This window comes from Gobius niger, assembly GCF_951799975.1.
Source record: "Gobius niger genome assembly, chromosome: 10".
Lineage (NCBI taxonomy): Eukaryota > Metazoa > Chordata > Actinopteri > Gobiiformes > Gobiidae > Gobius > Gobius niger.
Window position 1 is genome coordinate 36,436,131 of NC_136861.1, and position 21,604 is coordinate 36,457,734.

A 21,604-nucleotide genomic window follows, 5' to 3' on the forward strand; every position below is an offset into this window, starting at 1 on the left:
AATATTTACATTTCTGGAAAAAATAAAAGGAGCAGCTAAAGGTCAGTGAACAAGGGCTGACAATCGACAGCTCATAGTCTATGTGAGCGACTCCAAAAGTATGAGCTCAATCCATTACCAAAATAATTCAAGGCGCATTATGGAACTTTGTATGTGAAAAAAAGTAGATATTTGTGCGTATATATGTCCTTTCAGTGACCCAGCGGCTGTGTGGGTGGTTAGCATAGTGCCATTACGTTCCTTCCAGGCCGCTGTGATGGAAAATAGAGGCATGCTAACCACCCATACAGCTACCGGGTCACTGAAAGGACAAATATGCACTAATAACAACACTTTTTTCCACATAAAAGTTCTACAATGCATCTTTAAATAAACATAATAAACTAAATAAATATCTTAAAGGAGGCATATCATGCATCAACCTTTTTTTGTGCTTTTAAACATGCTGTAATGTTATTCCCTCTTTAAAATCATGCCTGTTGCCATACTGTTTAGTGTCATCAACATTTTAAACCATCTCCAAACCGGTTCAGAGTAGTTTCCATCACAGAAGCCTCTATAAAGCTCCAGGATCAATGTCTTTTTTTAGGGTTTCGTGTAGGTTTCTGGATAGAACGCATGCAAAACCATGGACCTACCAGAAACTTTAGAAAAAATTGATCCTGGAGGTCCTGGAGGCCTCTGGGATGGAAAGTAAAAGCTGACCACGGATAAAGCTGCTGGGTTGCTAAAAAAATAATAATAAATAAATCAGTCCTGAGGTTTCCAAAAGCAGGTTTATAAGCTAAGGTTATGCATGGTATGTCCACTTTTAAATGGGATTTTTCAATGCCAAAGGAGTGAGTGCAGATAACGGCTGTCGGATTAAACAAAAAAAATGCCCTGACAGGTTAGTGCAAAAACAGGCAGCGACTTCCTACACATCCCTAGCTTTCTTCAAATCACATCTCTTATTTCATGCTCCTGTAAAGTTACCTGCACCCTGCAGATTCTCAGCCCCTGTTCATCGGAGGAGCACCAAAAACACTCAGTCTGCCACTGGCCCAGTCGAGCACCAGTCAGTCAGTCAGTCAGTCAGTGGGGCATGTGGGCATGGGGCGGATCACTGGGGGTTCAACACCTGAAGGACGGCTGTGATGAGGCTCCATTCACTGGTTTAGAAGGACCGAGAGTTCCAAAAGCTGGAGAAGACGGAGATCTGTGGACATGACACAGGATACTTTTTTTTTAGAACACTGGACTTATTTAGGTAAGTTACCAGTAATCAGTACCTCACAGAGTCACGACCTTGTCTCTGAGCTGCTGGGGTTACACTTGTGTTGTGGGTTTGGGGGTTGTTACCTTGTCTTTGAGCTGCTGGGGTTAGGCTTGTGTTGTGGGTTTGGGGATTGTTACCTTGTCTTTGAGCTGCTGGGGTTTGGCTTGTGTTGTGGGTTTGGGGGTTGTTACCTTGTCTCTGAGCTGCTGGGGTTACACTTGTGTTGTGGGTTTGGGGGTCGTTACCTTGTCTCTGAGCTGCTGGGGTTACACTTGTGTTGTGGGTTTGGGGGTCGTTACCTTGTCTCTGAGCTGCTGGGGTTACACTTGTGTTGTGGGTTTGGGGGTCGTTACCTCGTCTCTGAGCTGCTGGGGTTACACTTGTGTTGTGGGTTTGAGGGTTGTTACCTTGTCTTTGAGCTGCTGGGGTTACACTTGTGTTGTGGGTTTGGGGGTTGTTACCTTGTCTCTGAGCTGCTGGGGTTAGGCTTGTGTTGTGGGTTTGGGGGTCGTTACCTTGTCTTTGAGCTGCTGGGGTTAGGCTTGTGTTGTGGGTTTGGGGGTCGTTACCTTGTCTCTGAGCTTCTGGGGTTACACTTGTGTTGTGGGTTTGGGGGTCGTTACCTTGTCTCTGAGCTGCTGGGGTTACACTTGTGTGTGGGTTTGGGGGTTGTTACCTTGTCTCTGAGCTGCTGGGGTTACACTTGTGTTGTGGGTTTGGGGGTCGTTACCTTGTCTCTGAGCTTCTGGGGTTACACTTGTGTTGTGGGTTTGGGGGTCGTTACCTTGTCTCTGAGCTGCTGGGGTTACACTTGTGTGTGGGTTTGGGGGTCGTTACCTTGTCTCTGAGCTGCTGGGGTTAGGCTTGTGTTGTGGGTTTGGGGGTCGTTACCTTGTCTCTGAGCTGCTGGGGTTAGGCTTGTGTTGTGGGTTTGGGGGTCGTTACCTTGTCTTTGAGCTGCTGGGGTTAGGCTTGTGTTGTGGGTTTGGGGGTCGTTACCTTGTCTTTGAGCTGCTGGGGTTAGGCTTGTGTTGTGGGTTTGGGGGTCGTTACCTTGTCTTTGAGCTGCTGGGGTTAGGCTTGTGTTGTGGGTTTGGGGGTCGTTACCTTGTCTTTGAGCTGCTGGGGTTAGGCTTGTGTTGTGGGTTTGGGGGTCGTTACCTTGTCTTTGAGCTGCTAGGGTTACACTTGTGTTGTGGGTTTGGGGGTCGTTACCTTGTCTTTGAGCTGCTGGCAGAGCTGCAGTGAGATGGTGAAGAAGACCAGTGTGTCGCTGAGCCAGGGCACCACACATTCCACCTTGTGCACATGGCTCACCTCGAAGCGGTTGGTGTTCAGCTCACTGCAGAGACACACGTTGACACAAATTGGACGATCAGCTGGATGCTTTGAAGGGCCCGATTTTTAGAGTGGACTGAAATCCATCTAGTGCTTTGGAATATATTGAGTTCGCAAAAAGAGTGTGTGCCAACTAACACAAACACAATGTAGTTAGACAACTCGAACGTGGATGGATAGATGTATGTCACATTCATCGAAGTCAAATAGACACTTACAACATTGCCCCAGGGTTGTGCAGCACTGAGCTTCCCGCAGGCTTGTAATTCTAAGAAAAACAAAGTGTTAGGAACCATTTGTTTGGACAATATACTGTATAAGCAAAACCAGACCTTGGTGGTGTTGGGGGGCAGCACGTGCAGCTGGTAGACCGTCAGACACAGCTTGCTCAGGTTGATGTAAAAGTTGACCATGACGTCTCCGGGCATCGGCGGACTGAACATTTTCTGTACAAACACAAGCACAGGTGAGGAGGGGCTGACAGGGGCAGGGAGGAGGCTGTGCGGGCTTTACCATGAGGCCGCTGGTGGCGAGCTCGGGGAGGGTGAGCGAGGCGGGGGTGGTCAGCCTGTTCCTGGCCCTGGTCAGCTGGAGCATCACTGCGTCCATCAGCTGCACACACAAGCACAACCTCAAAACATTCGATAAAATAAAGTCCAACAAACGGTCGATGTTGCTTTGTCGTACAGGGCTTTTCCATTGTAGACAAATGTTTACGCAGTCATTTGTACTTGGTAGTTTGACCACTGAGGACGTCAGTGACCAATACTCATCAATACTTGCAGCAGGACGAATATCCACTATCTAGTGTTAAGGGCTTCAACACATTCTAAACTAAATGTTTGAATAGCCGTAACATAGTTTGTTTCCGGCGTTTGGTTATATGTGGCGATGAACATGTTCCCAGATGGAATTTTTTTTTTTAGATTATTATGATTATTACCTGCACAAAGCGTAATGCCACCGCTTTAAGTAAATTCGGTGCATTACACACCATCTCACCTGGCACCACAGTTTAAGAAAGACAGTAAAAGGGTTGTTTTCGATCTCTTAATGAGATGTTTGGAGTCCAAAGGCTCGGGCAGGTGCATGTCTCACCTTGTTGACCTCTGCTCCGGTTTTAAAGTGGTAGCTGTCGTCTCGGCAGCTCAGCAGGTGCAGCGCCTGGTTCACGTGGTTCCGGGCGTCCTGGATCTGACAGAGAAACATTCAATAGGGGTATCTACATAGAATGACAGGGAGAATAAAAAAGACACACAGGAGAGCAGGAGGATGATTATGTGAAGGTTGGAGTTAGTACCTGCTGCAGCTTCCAGTGCTTGTCGTCTCTGAACTGGAAATGCAGGACTTGGCTGCTCTTGGCCATCTTCAGGTTGATGTCCTGTGAACAGTCTGGTTAGAGCGCGTGGACTGATACAACACAGGGGACAGCACTACCGCGCTGGATTACAATATAGAAATCCATGGATATTGCTCTCTGCTCCCAAGAAACATGGCTGGTTATGGTCACAACATTAAAATACATAACGTTTGATCGCAAACTGTAAACTTAGTAGGGCAGGGACAAAATATAGTTTTGTAGTGTATCACAACACTTTTTAACGCAATGCCAAGTGTCAATACTTTATCAGAGTATCTATACTTACTTTACTTTAATCTTTATTAAAGGGGAAATGTACAGAGACATTAAGCTCATAGAGACGGAGATGTACTGCTTCAGATTACAGCTAAATAGCTAGTTTCCATCCGTTACTATGTTTAAGGTGCATTATGCAACTTTTTATGCAAACACGATTTGATACATAATTTGTGGATATTTGACCTCGTAGTGGTCCGTGTGGCACCTTTACTTTCCATCATGTTGGTTTCTAGGACGCTCTAGGATCTACTGGAAAGTAAAGGTGCCACGCTGACCACTCATTCAGCCGCTCGGTCAATACAAGGTCAAATACCCACAAATTATGTTTTTTATATGCTTTTTCACAAAAACGTTGCACAATGCACCTTTAAGGTAAAAGGATAAACTAATTAAAATAGTCCTAGTTCATGTATTGAGCTGAAATGTTTGCACTTCCAGTTACAATGTGCAGATGCTTTTCCTCTAAGCTTTGTTTCTGGAAGTATTTTATAAAATGAGAAGCTTAGTTTAGCTTTTGGTTGAAATTAAGTTATTTGCAAAGGCCTTTGATTATGAGGTTTAGGTTTGGAGGCTTTTTTTTTAAATCTTGCACTCCTTTATTTTCTCCTTATATTGTGGACACTTTTGGACACATGTCCATATGTTTTCTATTGACACATTTTAAAGGGACCATACAGAGTTTAAAAATGTTAAAACTAAGTACTTTCCTCCCCCTACATGTTCCAACAATGTCCCAAGGTATAGAATGAGCCCAGACATATTAACCACAACTGCCTCTAAAATCATCACCAGCCCCTTTAAAGGTGCTAGATGCAAGTTAGCCATTTTATACTCACTACTGCCACCTCAGGTCATATGTGTAACTGCACCTTCTATATTAAGCTCGTGCATGACGGCACTTCGGGCCCAAAGTGACACCTTTTTGAGTGACAGTGCAGGATTTTAGAGGCAGTTGTGGTGAACAGGTCTGAGCTCATTCTACACAGTAGGACATGGCTTAACATGTAGGGGGAGGAAAATACTTGATTTTTACATTTTTAAACTCCCTATAGTCCCTTTAAGGTGAATATATCACTTACTGTACATCAGGGCTGGGACGACTTTTGTCACAATCCGATACAGTAAGTAATTATGATGTGTAAGGAAGTATAAGTGATATGTTCTCCTTAAAGTGTGTAAGAAGTCATGTGTCCAAAGTTTATAAATCAAATGCCATTTGACATTTATTGAAGTGTAAAGATTGTGCATGAACACAAAGTGCTGTGTAACTGTTACTGGAAAACTGTGTGATAATGCTCCAAACACAAGCATTCAAAGTATTGCGAACTTGATAAAGAATCGATACTTGGTATTGCAGTACAAAGTATCGTGGTCCGATATTTTGTCTCAGCCCTGCTGTACACATAAATCAGTATGTATCAGATGTTGTGATACATATTGGATCGGCCCCTAAGTATAATGATACATATGAAATGAATTATTGTGATAAGATAATTGGATCAGCCCCTAAGACTTAGCATAGCATTTTACCCCGTAGCCAAAGTTATTGTTGTTGCATGTGTGTGTATCTCTCTGTGGTAGAAAAGTTACTGATAACTGCTGTGTTTGAGTGAGGTTTATGGTATAATGTGTGCTGACTGAGTAGGAGGAGTGTGGGAGCACTGGGCCCGGCAGGTGTGAGTTTGTGTGTGTGGACTCACCGCCTGCGTCAGTGCCTCTCCCTGCAACGTCAGCACTCCCTTCACCTGGTCCATCCTGGAAGAAGAGTGGTCACAGAGCTCCGTTTTTACAAGTTTTGCTATTTTCTATACTTTCAGTCACGTGACTTCTGTAGGTGTGGCCGCCATTTTGGAGATACTGATTATCAAGTCAAACTACAGTATAAATCTCCACTGACTCAAGATACAACATCCAAAAATGAAAACTGAAAACTTCGGTTGTGATCCTTCTAAAGTACCTGGAGAGCTACAAACACCACTTAAAAAGACAAAGCCTGAACATTTTTTAAAAAGTAAAAGTTAATTTGTCTCATTTCAAGTGGGCTTTACGCTTGTTCCATTAGCATTTTTTACAATATCCTCTGACTCAAATTCAACATTAAAGCAGTACTAAGTAACGTCCTTTCCGTAGACCCTCTGGGGGTAACACAAGTGTTAAAGGGATGATTGGAGGGTCTTTCATCTCCCCATGGTGTCTCTGGACCAAAAACCACACTTGCAACTTGACTGCCACCGGACCGGAGCCACCAATACACACTAATGGACTCACGAAGAAGAAGCAAACAGGCTAACGGGCAAAGCTAACTGCGGGCTAGCACCACTTAAACAGTATTTACAGCCAAGTATGAGTGAAAAAAATATTTCCATTGTGTAATTGGATGAACAATATCCCTCTGTCCCTTTGTCTTTTCTGTCAGCGTAGTGTTGCTACAACACCTGCAGTTGCGCTTATGGCCTCTAGGGGCAAGAGTTACTTAGTACTGCTTTAAGAACCTTTATTCAAGCAATTTTAAGCCATTTAAGACGGTCATGGTCCCAGTATGTGCGCCACACATGGAGGCTAAATCCCTTCATTTTTTCCCCCAAATCATTCATTCAATACCTTCAATGCTCTGTGGAAACCCAGACAGACTCAAGGCTCTTTCATACTTCACAAGACGCAAGAACTTCTTGTTGAAGTGTAAAGATAGAAAAGTGCATGAACACAAAGTGCTGTGTAACTGTTACTGGAAAACATTTGCAGAACCCTGAGCTGCAGAACAAAATGAAGTCACTTTTGCCTTGTAACCATGGAAAAGTTTTGTAACTGTCGACCGTTCCATGGCGACAAGGCAAAAGTGCAGCTCAGGGTGCAAGAACAAGAAGTTCTTGCGTCTTGCGAAGTATGAATGAGCCTTCAGACCGAGGCGCTGTTGACATTACATGACAAACTGTCAAATTCGCCGAGACAGGGTTTTTGTTTGCTCTTTGATATTACTAGTCCCAGAATGTGTGCTCTGGGGCCTTGAAATAAAAACCAGCACTTAAAAATTCTGTCTTCAAAATGGCGGCCTTGGCGATGTGTGATGTCACTAGAAACTGCATGTGTCTTTGTGTTGAGCTTACGTGGAGCTGCCCAGGATGAAGTTCTCCTGCTTGAGTTGGCTCTCCAGTCCTGGGGAGGGCATGGTGAACCGCCGGGACGCTTCCTGCCACAACAGCACTACGGTCAGACCAAAAACTCACTACTAGCATTTACGAGCCTCATTGTTACAGTAAAATGCACTGCTCAGTCTTCAGTTGGAGCAATACGTGAAATAAAACTGTCTCGAGTGTTGTGAGTTATTGCAATATTTGACTATGATGTGGAATGTTTCTTAACAGTTCATGCATTTGCTGCGGAGGTCGAGGGGGAGCGGAACGGGGCGAACACGGACAATGTGGAATCTGGAGGTTTGATGAACTTTTGAAAGGATTTTTAGACGCACAAAAAAACACTCATACAGATAAGTTTTTGGGTTTTGTTGCATAAAAAGTAGCAGAACGCACCTTTAAGGATAGGAAGTACATTTGGACTTCTTCCTGTGACTCTAGTGTTACCTCCAGATTCCACATTCTCTGTGTTCATCCTGGAGCGGAGGGGAGCTTTTAAATGTAGTGGACTGAAATACAAAACAATAAGCCTCTCCAGTAAAGAACCTTCCTCAGAAAGAATTCACATTCAGCCTCTCAAAGACAATTGTTGACTCCTGTTTTCAAATACTAAGAACAAAGTTGTGGTTGTTTGAGATCTGGAACCCCTGGCATCATGGTAGAACTTTCACCTTGAGGACGTCCTGCAGCTGCTTGAGCACAGAGTGGACCTCTTCTCGCAGCAGCCAGTTGAACTCCTCCTCCTGCACACACAGAACACACCATGGACCGTTTGAAAGGGTTTTTCTTAAAGCTCAGTGACTGCATTTGAAAGAAGTCGGTAACAGAAGATCCGCAAAGTTAAACCTGTGAGGGATTAGGTTTAAAGCTGCCATAATCATCTAATCATCTAAAGTCCTGTCAAAAGTACAGGTCGACTGCTCTCGACCTCTATCGACCGATGCCGATATTTTTCCATAATGTCCGGCCTATAATCCTGTGTATGAAGCTTCTAAACTGTAAAATGTGTCAGTGTTGACCTGTGACAACAGAGGGCGGTTTATAAAAGCACAGAGCTGATTTATTCAGTGTATTCCTGTTTTATACAGGGTTTATACAGCCAGAAGCAAGTCAAATGTAATGCCTTTTAATTCAACATTTAATATACGATGTTAATGCCCCAAACGCAGAAAAAGATCTGCTCATATCTCATTTCTTAAAAGGGACTATAAGGAATTTAAAAATGATAAAACAAAGTATTTTCCTCCTCTACATGTTCCAGCCATGTCCTATTGTGTCGAATGAGCTCAGACTGTCGTGGTTTGGAGGTGCGAAAGTGGAATGAGGACCCAGATGCAAGCAGCCAACCAAAATACTGAAAATAAATTTAATGGAACAAATCCAAGGACAAAAATGCAAAAAACAAAACTGAACCAGGACACAGACATGAACGACAATGATCCAACAAAGACAAGGGAAAACAGAGGGGTCTAAATACACAAGGAACAGGGAACAGGTTAAACACATTAGGGCGGGGCAGGTGATCAACTAAGGGGAAGCAAAGCAAAATCACAAGGACAGAACAGACAAGTCAAAATAAAACACTAAGGACAAGAACACCAAGCAAAATCAAGGGGGAACTGAACATAACAGACAGAACCATGACACCACAACTGCCTCTAAAATCCTGCACTGTCACTCAGAAAGGTGATACTTCGGGTCTGAAGTGCCGTCATGCACGAGCTTAATATAGAAGGTGCAGTTACACGTAAGACCTGAGGTGGCAGTAGTGAGCATAAAATGGATAACTTGCGATCTAGTCTCTTTAAAGATTTGCAAACATTTCATCAAGCAGAGGAAAGAGAATTGAACATGGGAAACTTCTGAGCAAAAACATGTGGTCAGTTTCATCCCAAAACAGCAGCTGAAAATGTTTTTACAATACTGTTGGTATTTTTGGATGAATTTGAACAGTAAAAATTGTTGAGCAATGTCCTAATTTTCCAAAAAATGTAGATTTAGTGCACCTTTGAATCTAATTTAATGCTTTTTAATGACATGTAAGGCCTTGATTTGGGCAAAATGAATTGAATGACTTTTAATGCTTTTAAATGCCCTGCTGAAACCGTGTCAGAGCTTCAGCAGATTCCAAAACAAAAAAAAACAAAAAGTCTCTGGTTCTGAAACTAAAAGTAAACGGCTCCAACATAAAATGTCTAAAATAGGAACCAAGGTGTACAAGATTGTAACTAATATTCATTGCGATGTTTCCCTGTTCCTCTGAGGCCTAGATATTGGCCTTTAGGGAAGGGAAGCGAATCTTATCTGTATAACGCTTTTCATTTGCCGATATATCGACCTCTCACCAAAATGACACGTTATTCGAATGTCCTTTTCTGCTGAAGGAGAACATGGCAGTTTCTGTTTGGTGTGGATTGGCCCAGCAGTCACGTGTGGTGAGGTCTGTTGTTGGTGAGCCACATGTTGTATTGACTCCAATAAAGAGGAAACAAAACTGCAGGAAAATGCAACTTTCTGTCTCTGGGATTTGTGTAAATGTTCCTTACTAGGAAATAGCATTCATGTTTCAACATAACGTACATTGTCACGATATTTGTAAGTAAAAATTAAAAGACAACATAGCGTACATGGCCCCAAAAAAAACATTTACAAATGTTACTTTTACTTTTACTTTTGGGGGTCGAAAAAAGCACCCAAGCTGTTGGATCTGCCCATCACATTGCACCAGCCCCTATGGCTCCCCCTGCAGGTGGTGGGTTCACAGAAGGACGGCCTCACGATTCTAACCGGGCCTGTTGGTCTCTCAAAAGGGGCTTCTGAACCGCTCTTCCGTCACCGAGGACCTGTTTGCCATGGGAGACCCTACCAGGGACACGAGGCCCCTGACAACAGAGCTCCAGGATCTTTCAGGCGCTCAAACCCCTCCACCACGTTAAGGTGGAGGTCACAGGGGGGGGTGAAGGGTTCAGCCATCTTTAAATGCTCCATCTCGGGTTCAGTGATTCTGTCCCAAGTTTCTGAGTCGGAATTGTGGAGTTGGTGCGCATTCCAGTAAGTTTCCAAGTTCCAATTTTCCAAGAGATCAAGTGGAACACAGTGGAGGTGGAGAGCAGGTAAGAATTCTATGATGGAAACTAAGGTAACGGTTCAAATGTTTTGTTTTTGGTGAACATCTCTGTCATTACTGGGACAAACCACATGAAACAACAACGGTCACAATGTTCAGCGTCTTCTCTGTCAGGTCACATTATTTTCTCATAAAGTTGTCCAAGAGTAGTGACTATGTTATACTATATTATATTCAAAAACAACTGTGTGATGTTGGTCAGAACAAATGTCTTTCAGCCATACGAATCACAGCAGGTTTGTGAATCCAGTCCGTCAAAAACTGGATCCATCCCACAGAGTTGTATTGACCTTTTGCCCCTAGTCCACACATAGTCCTCGTAGTTAAACTATAATAAAGGCTCTTTACATGAATGCCACCTATACTGGAGGTTCGTTCACAAACTTGGACTTCGGTCTATGGTCTACAGGCGTCCCAGTAACTATAGTAAAAGTACCTCTATAAACCTTTTAAGAGCGCATGACAACGAGAGCAACCAAACCCAGTCCAGTCGACGATTCAAGCTTCACTATGATCAATACTTCCTGGACGAATGAGAGCCTGCACAGTTTTAGTTTGTTTTCCAGCAATATCTAGTTTAAAGAGCTCGACAGTCCCACCCACTCCAGTCACATGTCTGGATCCGACGTAAAAAAAATAAAAAAATTAAGACTTTAAAAGCACGATGCAGCTAATCAGCTACATGCTAACTCAGGAACATAAAACACACAAAGTTAAATTGAAGATTTGTCTAAAACATTATACACCGAAAAGTTTGCAAATAGTTTCGCCGTATTTTCAAGTATTGAGTGTTTTCTTGATTGTAAAACACCCGTGCAATGGTCGGTAGTTAGCACATAGCTCAGGGGTGTCGAAGTCGTTTGGGTCGAGGGCCGAAATTCAGCCCCCACGGCGGGTCACGGGCCGCATATATTGTAAAGGACTGTGGCCTCATAAATAACAATGGCTTACACTTATTGTGCTTCGTCAGCCTGTGTCACATGTTTCTTAAAGTGCTACATAAAGTCAATATTCATTCACTCCACATTCGATGGCGGTAAATTACTATTGTAGCCACAGCCGCCCTGGGGCAGGCTGACCATTTACCACGTGGTTATAATATGCTGTTTATATCCTGAACTCTTATTATGTCAGTTCCCTCTGCTGGACAGGTGTGGAATTCATTCCTTTTGTTCATTTAAGCTGCCCCCTAGTGGCTGGAGTGAGCAAACTCATTATTTCGTAAATAATCCATAACTCCACACAGGAATGGGCATGTGACATAGCTGATTGACCGGAATCGTGTTTTTAAACCCTTAATATTTGAATTTTTTTGATACTGAATTTTTTTTTGATGCTGAAAATCATTTGAAAGCTAAGAACAACAAAACTGATCTAAGACTTTTCCTTGTATTGTCACTTTTTCGTTGTATTTTTGTTGCTTTTTTATTGCATTTTTCGCGGCTCTTTTGATGCTTTTATTGCTGCGTTTTCATCGTTTTCTAAATCTCTTTTTATGTCGCTATTCTGATGATTTTTTTTTTTTCTGAAGCTTTTAGATTTGGGTAAAGCTGACCTGGAGACAATGCGCTTTGTCAAAGGGATATTTCATGATTTTGACATAGAGCCTCATTTCCTAGTTATCCAGAGTGTTGTTGATTTATGGAGATATTTTTCTTTGTAGAGTTTTGTGGCGCTAGGCTCGTGCAAGGCTAGCGCATTTCTATGGTATCAGCTAGCCTGCATTAAAACCAGTCTGACCCGCTCCACAGAGCACCTGAGGCAAATCACTTATAACACCAGACTAACCATATAAATGTTTGTGTCAATAGAGTAATTTTAACCATTTTGCATTTAGGTCTTCATTTTCACATTCTGAGATAATCTTGCCATAGCTTAGACGAGTTAATTTGTACCCGTCTGGTCTTCACGCGTGTCCTCAGTCACGCAAACACAGCACAGACGGCGTTAGCATTAGCCTCTCCTCCTCTCCTCTATAGCAGGTTTACTATTGCAACAACACATTATCAGTAGGGTAAAACTAACCTGTCTCAGGACGGTCTAAGCCCAGCTCAGAATACCAGCAGTAGTTCCAAATCCGCACAGTAATATCTTCACTTTACTGTGCGGACGTCGAACTACTCCTGATATTATTACACCTTACAAGATAGTTCCCCCTTTTATTAGAAAATCCACATTGTTTAATTTTGTGTAATTATACTTTATCGTGTAACACTTCATGTAACCATATTTAAACAGGAAAAGCGTGGAAGAGCTTGGTAGCTTCTATCTTCCCCTGGTTTGGAGCTATAGAGGAGGAGAGGCTAAATGCTAACGCCGTCTGTGCTGTGTTTACGTGACTGAGGGCACGCGTGAACCCCAGACAGGTAGTGATCTGCTAGAAAATAGTCCCTCAAAATGCGATCATTCATGCGATGCAAGGTCAGTTGTATTCCAAACGTTACTCTATTGACACAGACATTTATATGGTTAGTCTGGTGTTATAAGTGATTTGTCTCAGGTGCTCTGTGGAGCGGGTCAGACTGTTTTTAATGCAGGCTAGCTGATACCATAGAAATGCGCTAGCCTAGCACAAGCCTAGCGCCGTAACTCTTCATATAAAAGGACTGCATGAGTTACAATAAAAAATATCTCCAGAAATCACTCTGGATAACTAGGAAATGAGGCCCTATACGTCCAAAATCCTGAAATATCCCTTTAAAGCGGGGGTTAAGAGGTTAAAGGATTAGCTAAGGACATTTAAACCTTTGATTCACAAACAGGCTGACACAAGTATTATTAATAGGTGTAGGATTGATCCCAGATATAAATGTATGCTGATGTGTATACGCAGTTTTAGCGTCTGACTTAGCCCCGCCCCGGACGAAATGCCGGTCATTTAGGCAGCCTCTGTTTACCAGCGCTTCGTGCCAATAAGCGCCTCTCTCTGGCACAATAACAACACGCGCCCATCGATAACGGGCTGATGTTGTTGAAATCCTGCGGGGTGTGAGCTGGAGGCACTGGCGGACCGCTGCGGGACGGCAGCAGCATCCAGCACCGGGGGGCGGCTCCACGGGCCTCCGAGCGACCGGGACTGTGCGTCACAACACGGAGGGACAGAAAACAGTCGGGGCTTTACGGACAGGTGGATTTCCATTTCTGTCCTGAGTCTGAACAAATTATTTCTCTTTGTCGGAAATAAATTAATTTAGAGATTTCTCTTTTCCTGTGGATTACTATAAGGGAAATAAGTATGATTTTGACTTTTCTATCATGTAGCCTAATACTACCATATGAAAATAATTGATGTTGTGCTTAAAACGGCCAAAGCTCCCCATAAGAAATATGTTTAAACTCGCTAAATCGTTCTACCTGTCCTTCAGCTTCACCAGTTAAACCATCGAATCCAAAACGCCTCCTCATAATCCGCACTTCAGTGTTACACACAGTTATACAGTAGAGTCCATGGCAACCTCCTGCTAAGCCGTCCCCACTCGGACGGAACGCCGTGAGTGTAAAGGCTCGGTCTCTCTTACCAGCACGGCCCGCTCCACCTGACTGGCCGAGGACATCTTCGGCAGCTCGGACAGAGACCTCTGCGGGTTCAGCATGTCTGGCTCCGGGGGCTCTTCCAAAAAAACACACAAAAAAAGCGATGGATCTGCAAAAACGATATGAGCCGAGATTCTGCACTAGCTCAGGCTCAGAGGAGGAGCTGGTGCGTTCACGGGCGCTCGGACGGGGGAGCGCTAACAGCAGCTTAGTGGAGTGCGGCGATACTGCGGATGCGTGTGCGCTGTGCTAGCGTGAAAAGCTACAACATCCGGGTACAAAGAATGAAACACAAATGAGACGTTACTTTTCCCACGTCACTAACAGGTTGTGCTGTCGATACGGAAAGACATCGTTTGGTTTTCCCATGGTCAGAGAACGCACCATTCCCTTGGTCACACGCTTGTTATTAAAATGTACCGCCCACAGCCATATTTGGAAATACTTTTCCGGTTAAAGGGTCCCGCCCATTTCTGGTCATTTAGCGCAGTGTTTCCCAACCAGGGGTAAGGGGACCTGGGGGCTCTCGAGAACCGAGCAGGGGGTACCTGGAACTATTTCAGAATGAAGATAAAGAGGAAAGGCTCTGTTTGGGTATTTTAGGTGATTAAATTAGTATTTTTGTAAGAATGGAAGGTTTATTTTGAACGCAACATTGTCTTTTTACTGACAAACAGCGCTTCCAAGTGATTGCTTTCTAAATGAACTGCAACACCTTTGAGGGAGGGGGTACACACACGGACCAGTGGGTCACTGAAAAGCCCAAGGGGTCAGTATGATAAAAAAGGTTGGGAACCACTGATTTAGCGGGTGCCGGAAGTCAAAACCACATTCCTTTTATGCATCGACTTGTCAAAAAAAATCCAGATATTATAACATTTGACGCAGGCTAATCAGCTATGTGCCAACTACAACCATCATGCAGATATTTACCAAGAAGGAAGACAATAAATACTTGAAAGTATTAGTATTTATTGATCTAAAGTGATTGACACTTGCAGTCTCCCTGGTTTGCCTTTGGGAGCTGTGAAATAGTGCAGTGACTATTACTTTTACATCAGGATTGGCAGCTTCCTATTGTGCGCACCTTTCCTGATGTCACATGTTCTGGTAAATAATAGTTTAAAAAATCAATTCCGTCCAATTGTACTTTTGAATCCGTGTCCATCCATTTTCTTCCACTTGTCCGTTGCCGGGTCGTGGGTGCAGGTGTTGGGTCCACAGAAGGACGGCTTCATGGTTCTCAGGCCTGTTGGTCTCTCATAAGGGGCTTCTGAACCGCTCTTTGTCTGACCTGCCACCTAGGACCTGTTTGCCATGGGAGACCCTACCAGGGGCACGAAGCCCCCGACAACAGAGCTCCGGCTAAAGTTTCTACAAGAAGAACATCCTCTGTTGGGCCTTCTTGATGAGGGAGCAGATGGTCGGCTCCCATTTGAGGTCCTGGGTGATGGTGGTGCCCAGAAACGGAAGGAGTCCACGATGGCGATGGGGGTGGGAGAGTCTGTCAGGGTGAGGGGGGGGGCTGTGTCTTTCCTGAAGTTCACGATCATCTCCACTGTCTTCTGGGTGTTTAGCTTGAGGTTGTTGTGTTTTAGTTTTTAGTTTTTAGTTTTAGGGACTGGTGACTGGAGGTGCAGCAGTTCGTGTTCAGGGAGAAGAGCCAGGGGAAAGCACACAGCCCTGAGGAGTTCCAGTGTTTGCAGTCCTCAGAGCTGTGTACGTTCCCCCTGGCTCGTCTCCCTGTACACGAACTCCTGCCATAGACTTGAAATCCTGTTGGAGGTGATTGAGTAATATCTCAGAGTCAAGCATGTATGAGGTCCTGGGTTCAATCCCCAGCATCTCCAGCTCTTCTTCATCACAGCTGAGTGTGCAATCTCTTGTCGACCTCAAAGCATTTTTGGCATGTCATGGTTTGAGATCATTTTGACCCTCTCGTGTTTTCAGAGGGCAGCGTTGCGGGTTGTTGTGGCCGAGTGGTTAAGGCGATGGACTAGAAATCCATTGGGGTCTCCCCGCGCAGGTTCGAATCCTGCCAACAACGGTGTATTTAATTCACCTTCAAGATACTAATCTCAACTGAAATAGACACTCTTTAGGCTCTTTAAAATCCACTTCGCAAACACCCCTTCAGACTGTTGGCTAAAGTATGTATATGTTTACTCTTTAAACATGACTCAATAGGCAGTGGTGTGCAGGAACCCATGAAGTAATAACAGACCAATAACAGTCAGAGTATGAATAAGTGAGTGCATACTTGCCACTCGGTTTGCTGCTGTTGCGAAGGAAAGCTCACTGTCAAGCTACTGCTTTGTTGACATGACATGCATAACACCTACTGAATTTTACACATTGAGACTAAACTAATCATTCTCTTTTCAGGAACATTTCTCAGACTGAAGAGCCACTGTGATCTTTAAGGAGACCACTTCTCTCGTCTCTGAAGGAACAAACCAAAGTCCAGTCAGGGATAATCACTTTTACACATTATCAGCAGCTCAAGGTGTACAATATTGTCCCCCGTAGAGAAAGTTGTCCTCCGCATTTGACCCAGCCTTGGATGCCGCTGCTGGGGTGACCCCCGTAAGGAGCAGTGGGCCAGTACCTCGTCTGGGGACCCCTGTATAGATGTGAAGCCAGGCTTATGGTCAGAATCACCTACTGGAGCATTCACCGTTTGTTTTAGAGGAGTACCCGGAGGAAACCTACGCAGACACGGGGAGAACATGCCCAGAAAAGCCCCGTCCAGGTGGGAATCGATCCCGGACCTTCTTGCTGTGAAGCACGAGTGCTAACCGCTGTACCGCCATTCAAAACATATATTCAATAATAACATTTTTGGCAAATAATTACTACATTTAAAGGCAAGGCAACTTTATTTGTAGAGCACAATTCATACACAAGGCAACTCAAAGTGCTTCACAGTTGCATAAATACAAGAAAACAAATAGAATTGCAGAAGTGTGGATAAAATACTTTCAGTGTTAGGCACGGGCAAAAGGAACTGTTTTCAGCCTGGATTTGAACAGTGTCAGAGTTGAGGCCTGTCTCACATCCTCGTGAAGACTGTTCCAGATTTTAGCTGCATGAAACTGAAACGCAGCCTCACCGTGTTTATTATTGACTCTGGGAACCACCAGGAGGCCCCTCCCTGAAGTTCTCAGGGCCCGAGATGGTTCATACGGTTGTAACATGTCAGAGATGTACTTTGGAGCTAAACCATGAAAAGAAGTCTAAAGTCTATTCTCTGAGAGACAGGAAGCCAGTGCAGAGACCGGAGCACTGGACTAATATGGTTGTATTTCCTGGTTCTGGATGTTCTGCAGCTCTAACAGTGAGCAGGCGTTACAGTCGTCTAACCTGCTGGAGACAAAAGCATAGATAAGATCAGAGGAATAGTGTCAAAACCAGACTTAGAGAGACTTATCCATGTTTTTCAGATGGTAAAAAGCTGCTGATGTTGTTGCTTTGATGTGGCTGTTTAAGTTCAGGTCTGAGTCCATGATCACTCCTAGATTTCTAACCTGAGTTTTTGGTTTGAGAGAGACTCAAGGTGACTAAACAAAAGAAGAATTTCTTGTCGCATATGATATGACATCCACATTCAATTCAATGTTATGGTGCATTGAAGAGACAAGGAGTCTCCAATATAAAACTACATTTCAATTTTATTGTTTACCGTGGTAGAAATTTATCTTTGGCTCACTGACACATAAAAACACAAGACTAGGGACAATACAAACATGCCCAGTAGAAAAATACATTGGAAAAAGAAACATAGAAAAATAAAACAGGAAAAGTATTACAAAACAGTTCAGTCCATTTCTGTGTTGACCGTGTTCAAGTCTCTGCTTCATTCAGAATTCCCACAGCACAGGGGACAAACGACTTCCTAAACACAGCCTTTTTTGCCAGTGGAACTCTGTATCACCTCCTAGAGTTCAGAAGCTCAAACTGAGCATTCAGAGGGTGAGCGGAGTCAGAGGCAATAACTGGAGCCTTTGTCAGTGTCCTCTCCATGTACAGCTCAGGTCTCCCCACGATCTTTGTACCAGGCGATTGTACCAGGCAGTGAGGTGGAATGTCAGAACACTCTCAACAATTGATTTGTACACAGATTCTAGAATGTGTGGGCTAAGTTTTCTCGGAAGGTCCAGCCGCTGAGAGCCTTTTTGAACACCTCCTCAGCTTCACTTTGGAAGGTGATCTGGGTGTGGAAGATTGTGCCGAGGTACTTGAAAGTGCTCACCATCTCCAGTCTGACGAGTGACACATGATGTAGATTTGTGTTGTGATTGCAGTTCCTTGGTTTCGGCCACATTCATTTGAAGCTGACTGTTGTTACACCAGTTTTGTAGGACCTTAATGTGGTCTAGGTAGACCCCCTCAACTGACGGGTTGTTTGGATGCCAATGAGCGCCATATCATCTGTGTATTTTAATAATTTGAATTGGGTGCCATTTATTTTAAATGAATTTGAAAAAAGACTGAATAAAAGCAGGGATAGTACACTGCCTTGTGGACATCCAGTGCTCACAGTGAGCTCATCGGATGTGCTGTTTAGACCTTTTCTTGTTTTAAATGAAGAGTTCATATGCCAGTCTTCTGGCAAACACGGCAAGGCAATCCTTGGTTCGATCACCAACTGGACGGGGCCTTTCTGTTGAGTTTGCATGTTCTCCCCGTGTCTGCGTAGGTTTCCTCATGTTTTCCCTACCACTAAAAACATGAGTATAGTGAGTGGTTGGTGGTAGGGTCCGATGGCCCAGACTGGGTGCCTCGCTTCAGTCTACTCATAGACTGTAGAAAATAAGGGACGTCTTATGCTCACTCCTCCCCGTTTACCAGAATGACCACGGCCGTGGGGCAATTCATGGCGGATTTACAGGCTCCCCCTCCCCAGCTCTGACGAAGCATGTTCCTAAAAAGGACATACGGGCGGGATTTTCACCGTAGACTCGGCCCTTGCGTGACGTGTAGCTCGCGCTGCTCCAATGCTAACAGTCCGAGCCTCATTAAGTACGACATTTCAAAAAATCATATTACGAAAACCAGCCTGGTTTCATATAGTGTTATTAACCCAGCGTGATCTCAGGAGGAAGATCTAGCCTAGTCTAGCGTTGAAACAATTGAAACCAGGCTTTAAAGTAGTTTTTAATGTGTCTAAAGTCCAATGCTTTTCAATGGGGGCCTAGCGGCGATATGGAGGTACTGCAGCAACGGCGGAGCAATGGCGGCCCCCACGTTTGTGGTCAAAAAGCAGGGCAGCCAGCGGCCATTGAGTCTACTACCCAAGGTGCGTGTGACTACAATAGTAGTTTACCACCACAGAGTAAGCCGTGAATGAATAATTACTACAGTGTTGCGCTTTGAGACACTTGGTAACACAGGCTTGTAAAGCGTAAAGCCATTATTATTACAAGTCCTGGCTTTTCTGTGAACCTTGGTGTGAAACTTGGATAATGTGAGACAAAGGAAAACATTGATTATAAAATCAGCTCAATACCGCATAATTAAATCATGAGTAAACTAGCCTCAAATAGCCCTAAAGTCAGTCTGAAGTGAGTGCTCACCATGAAGCAGAATCATTTATAATTTAAATACATTATAAATAATCTGTGATTGCAGATGCGCCTGAGTACAAGGTGAAGATAATGTAATCCAACTTGATCGTTCAGAGATCTAGACTTTTAACTCGGAAGTTGTAAAAGCAGAAGCGAGCCAGTCAGCAGAGTAATTATGAGGATTTATTAAACGGCACAAACGTCTTATATCTCCACATGTACACAAAATCATAAATATCCCCCAAAAGCAAAGCGAAAAAACCTTCAGTTTCTTCCGCACTTCAGATCATGGAAAAGAAGCTCGATTTTTTTTTATTTAAAAGCCACACGTTAATCAGAAGCCTACAGCATTAAGACACGATATCAGAGCTCTGCCTCGTCCAAAGTCACAGTCGTATGTAGCATTATTATAAAAGAAATCCTATCAAGAGAGTGTGCTATTTACATCCGGCTTCAAAACAGCTCAGTCTTTAGTATGAACAGGAATCGAAAATGGCATTTCCTCTTTTCATTTCGATCAAAAGTGTGTAACATGCCCATAAAGAGACCACTTTAATGATGTGATTTTTCATCGTATCAGGGGTGTCCAAACTCATCAGGGACAGAAATATTTCAAATGAGTGCACTTGGCAAAAGGTTCTACTAGTGTGGCCTGGAAAACTTCTCGTTCTAAGGTTAGCAAATGGCTAATAAATACATTTCCCCCAAAAAAATAATAATGAAAAAATGTGAACATCAGGCTAGTTCCAGTACCTTAGCAACTGCTAGCTAGCTCTGTCAAGAAGTGGAGTTCAACACTTTTCTCGTCTTTGTTTTCACCCTCAACCGCTTCAAGCATAAATGTATATGGGCGACTCTGGAGATGCCGTCTGTATCTATGGTACCCCAGTTTTACTTTGAAAACGGCCCCTGCTAACTTGTGAGCCAGTCTTTTTTTCGACTTTGAGAGGGGAAAAACACACAGCGCTCCACTACTTTCTATGGGAGGAGATCTGGAGAATGACCGTTTTGGGCGGGGTTTTGCGATTGTGTCGTCATATATTCAATTCAAAAAATGTTTCTTGTTGCTGACTAGATACAGATCTCTGGAATCGCCCATATATGGTCATGTTTGAAAACAGTAAGGGGGAAAACAATTGAGAAAAATCTAAACTTTCTCTAATTATTCAAAAACTACTTTAACGCTGAATTATGAATATAGTTTTCTACTAAATAAAGCTACAAAGACATGGAGAGGAGCAAAGTGGTTCAACAGCCCATAAATACATAAATAACGGAGAACGCTAACATAATGCTTCATTTTAGCATCGTGCTAATGCTAATGGCCAGCTAGCGCTAGCTAAGACTGCCGTTCTTTCACTTCTATTGAACAATCTGCTGTGAGAAAATATCCATATGGGCCCGATTTACACTTGACTTTATTTATGTGATAAATAAGTTCATATTCAACTAAAAATGGTGGGAAAAAAAAAAAAAAAAAAAAAGTGGAAAATTGTGTTTCCCCAAAGATTCTACTTTCCCCCTCGTCGAAGCCACGCCCCCTTCTATGACGCGATGCTGTCTGTATCTATTGCAGTGATTTAATGTTCTTTATATTTTTTTTTCTCAAAGAAATGGAAATGTATCCATCAGTAACTTTTGTCTGTCACATAATCCTGTTTTTACAACGACAGACCAAGAAACGAGGATCTCACAGAAACTAGCTTGACGTCAGCGCACAAAGAGTCAGAGTCTGGACACCCCTGCGTTACATAATTACAACTTAGCTTAATTCATGAATAATAACACCCAAAAGGGTGACACTCCTGGATGCCATGTGTGACATAGACATAACAATGGTGCGCCCTGCTTTTAAAATGGGACATTGTAAAAACAGTAGGAAATAAAGATCTCTCTGCATTTAAGGCCTCGCGTTAGTTTCCTGTCCTCAAAAAAAACAACAACTACAAAACATCAAACTTAAAAGCACAACAAGCAAACTCTGACCGAAATGCACCGAAAGGGCTGAGA

General features: G+C 43.5%; 1 protein-coding gene across 1 annotated transcript; it reads right to left on the reverse strand.

Annotated features, from left to right (window-relative positions):
* Window positions 1–733: 733 nt before the first annotated feature.
* Window positions 734–14,220, reverse strand: rogdi (rogdi atypical leucine zipper). Its single transcript, XM_079565359.1, has 11 exons — window positions 14,012–14,220; window positions 8,038–8,109; window positions 7,340–7,422; window positions 5,936–5,990; window positions 3,897–3,977; window positions 3,695–3,790; window positions 3,110–3,208; window positions 2,929–3,042; window positions 2,815–2,864; window positions 2,474–2,600; window positions 734–1,198 (listed from the first exon to the last, which is right to left on the reverse strand). Exons 1-11 carry the CDS (start codon window positions 14,084–14,086, stop codon window positions 1,157–1,159), a joined length of 894 nt encoding a protein of 297 aa, XP_079421485.1. The 5' UTR covers window positions 14,087–14,220; the 3' UTR covers window positions 734–1,156.
* Window positions 14,221–21,604: the final 7,384 nt, after the last annotated feature.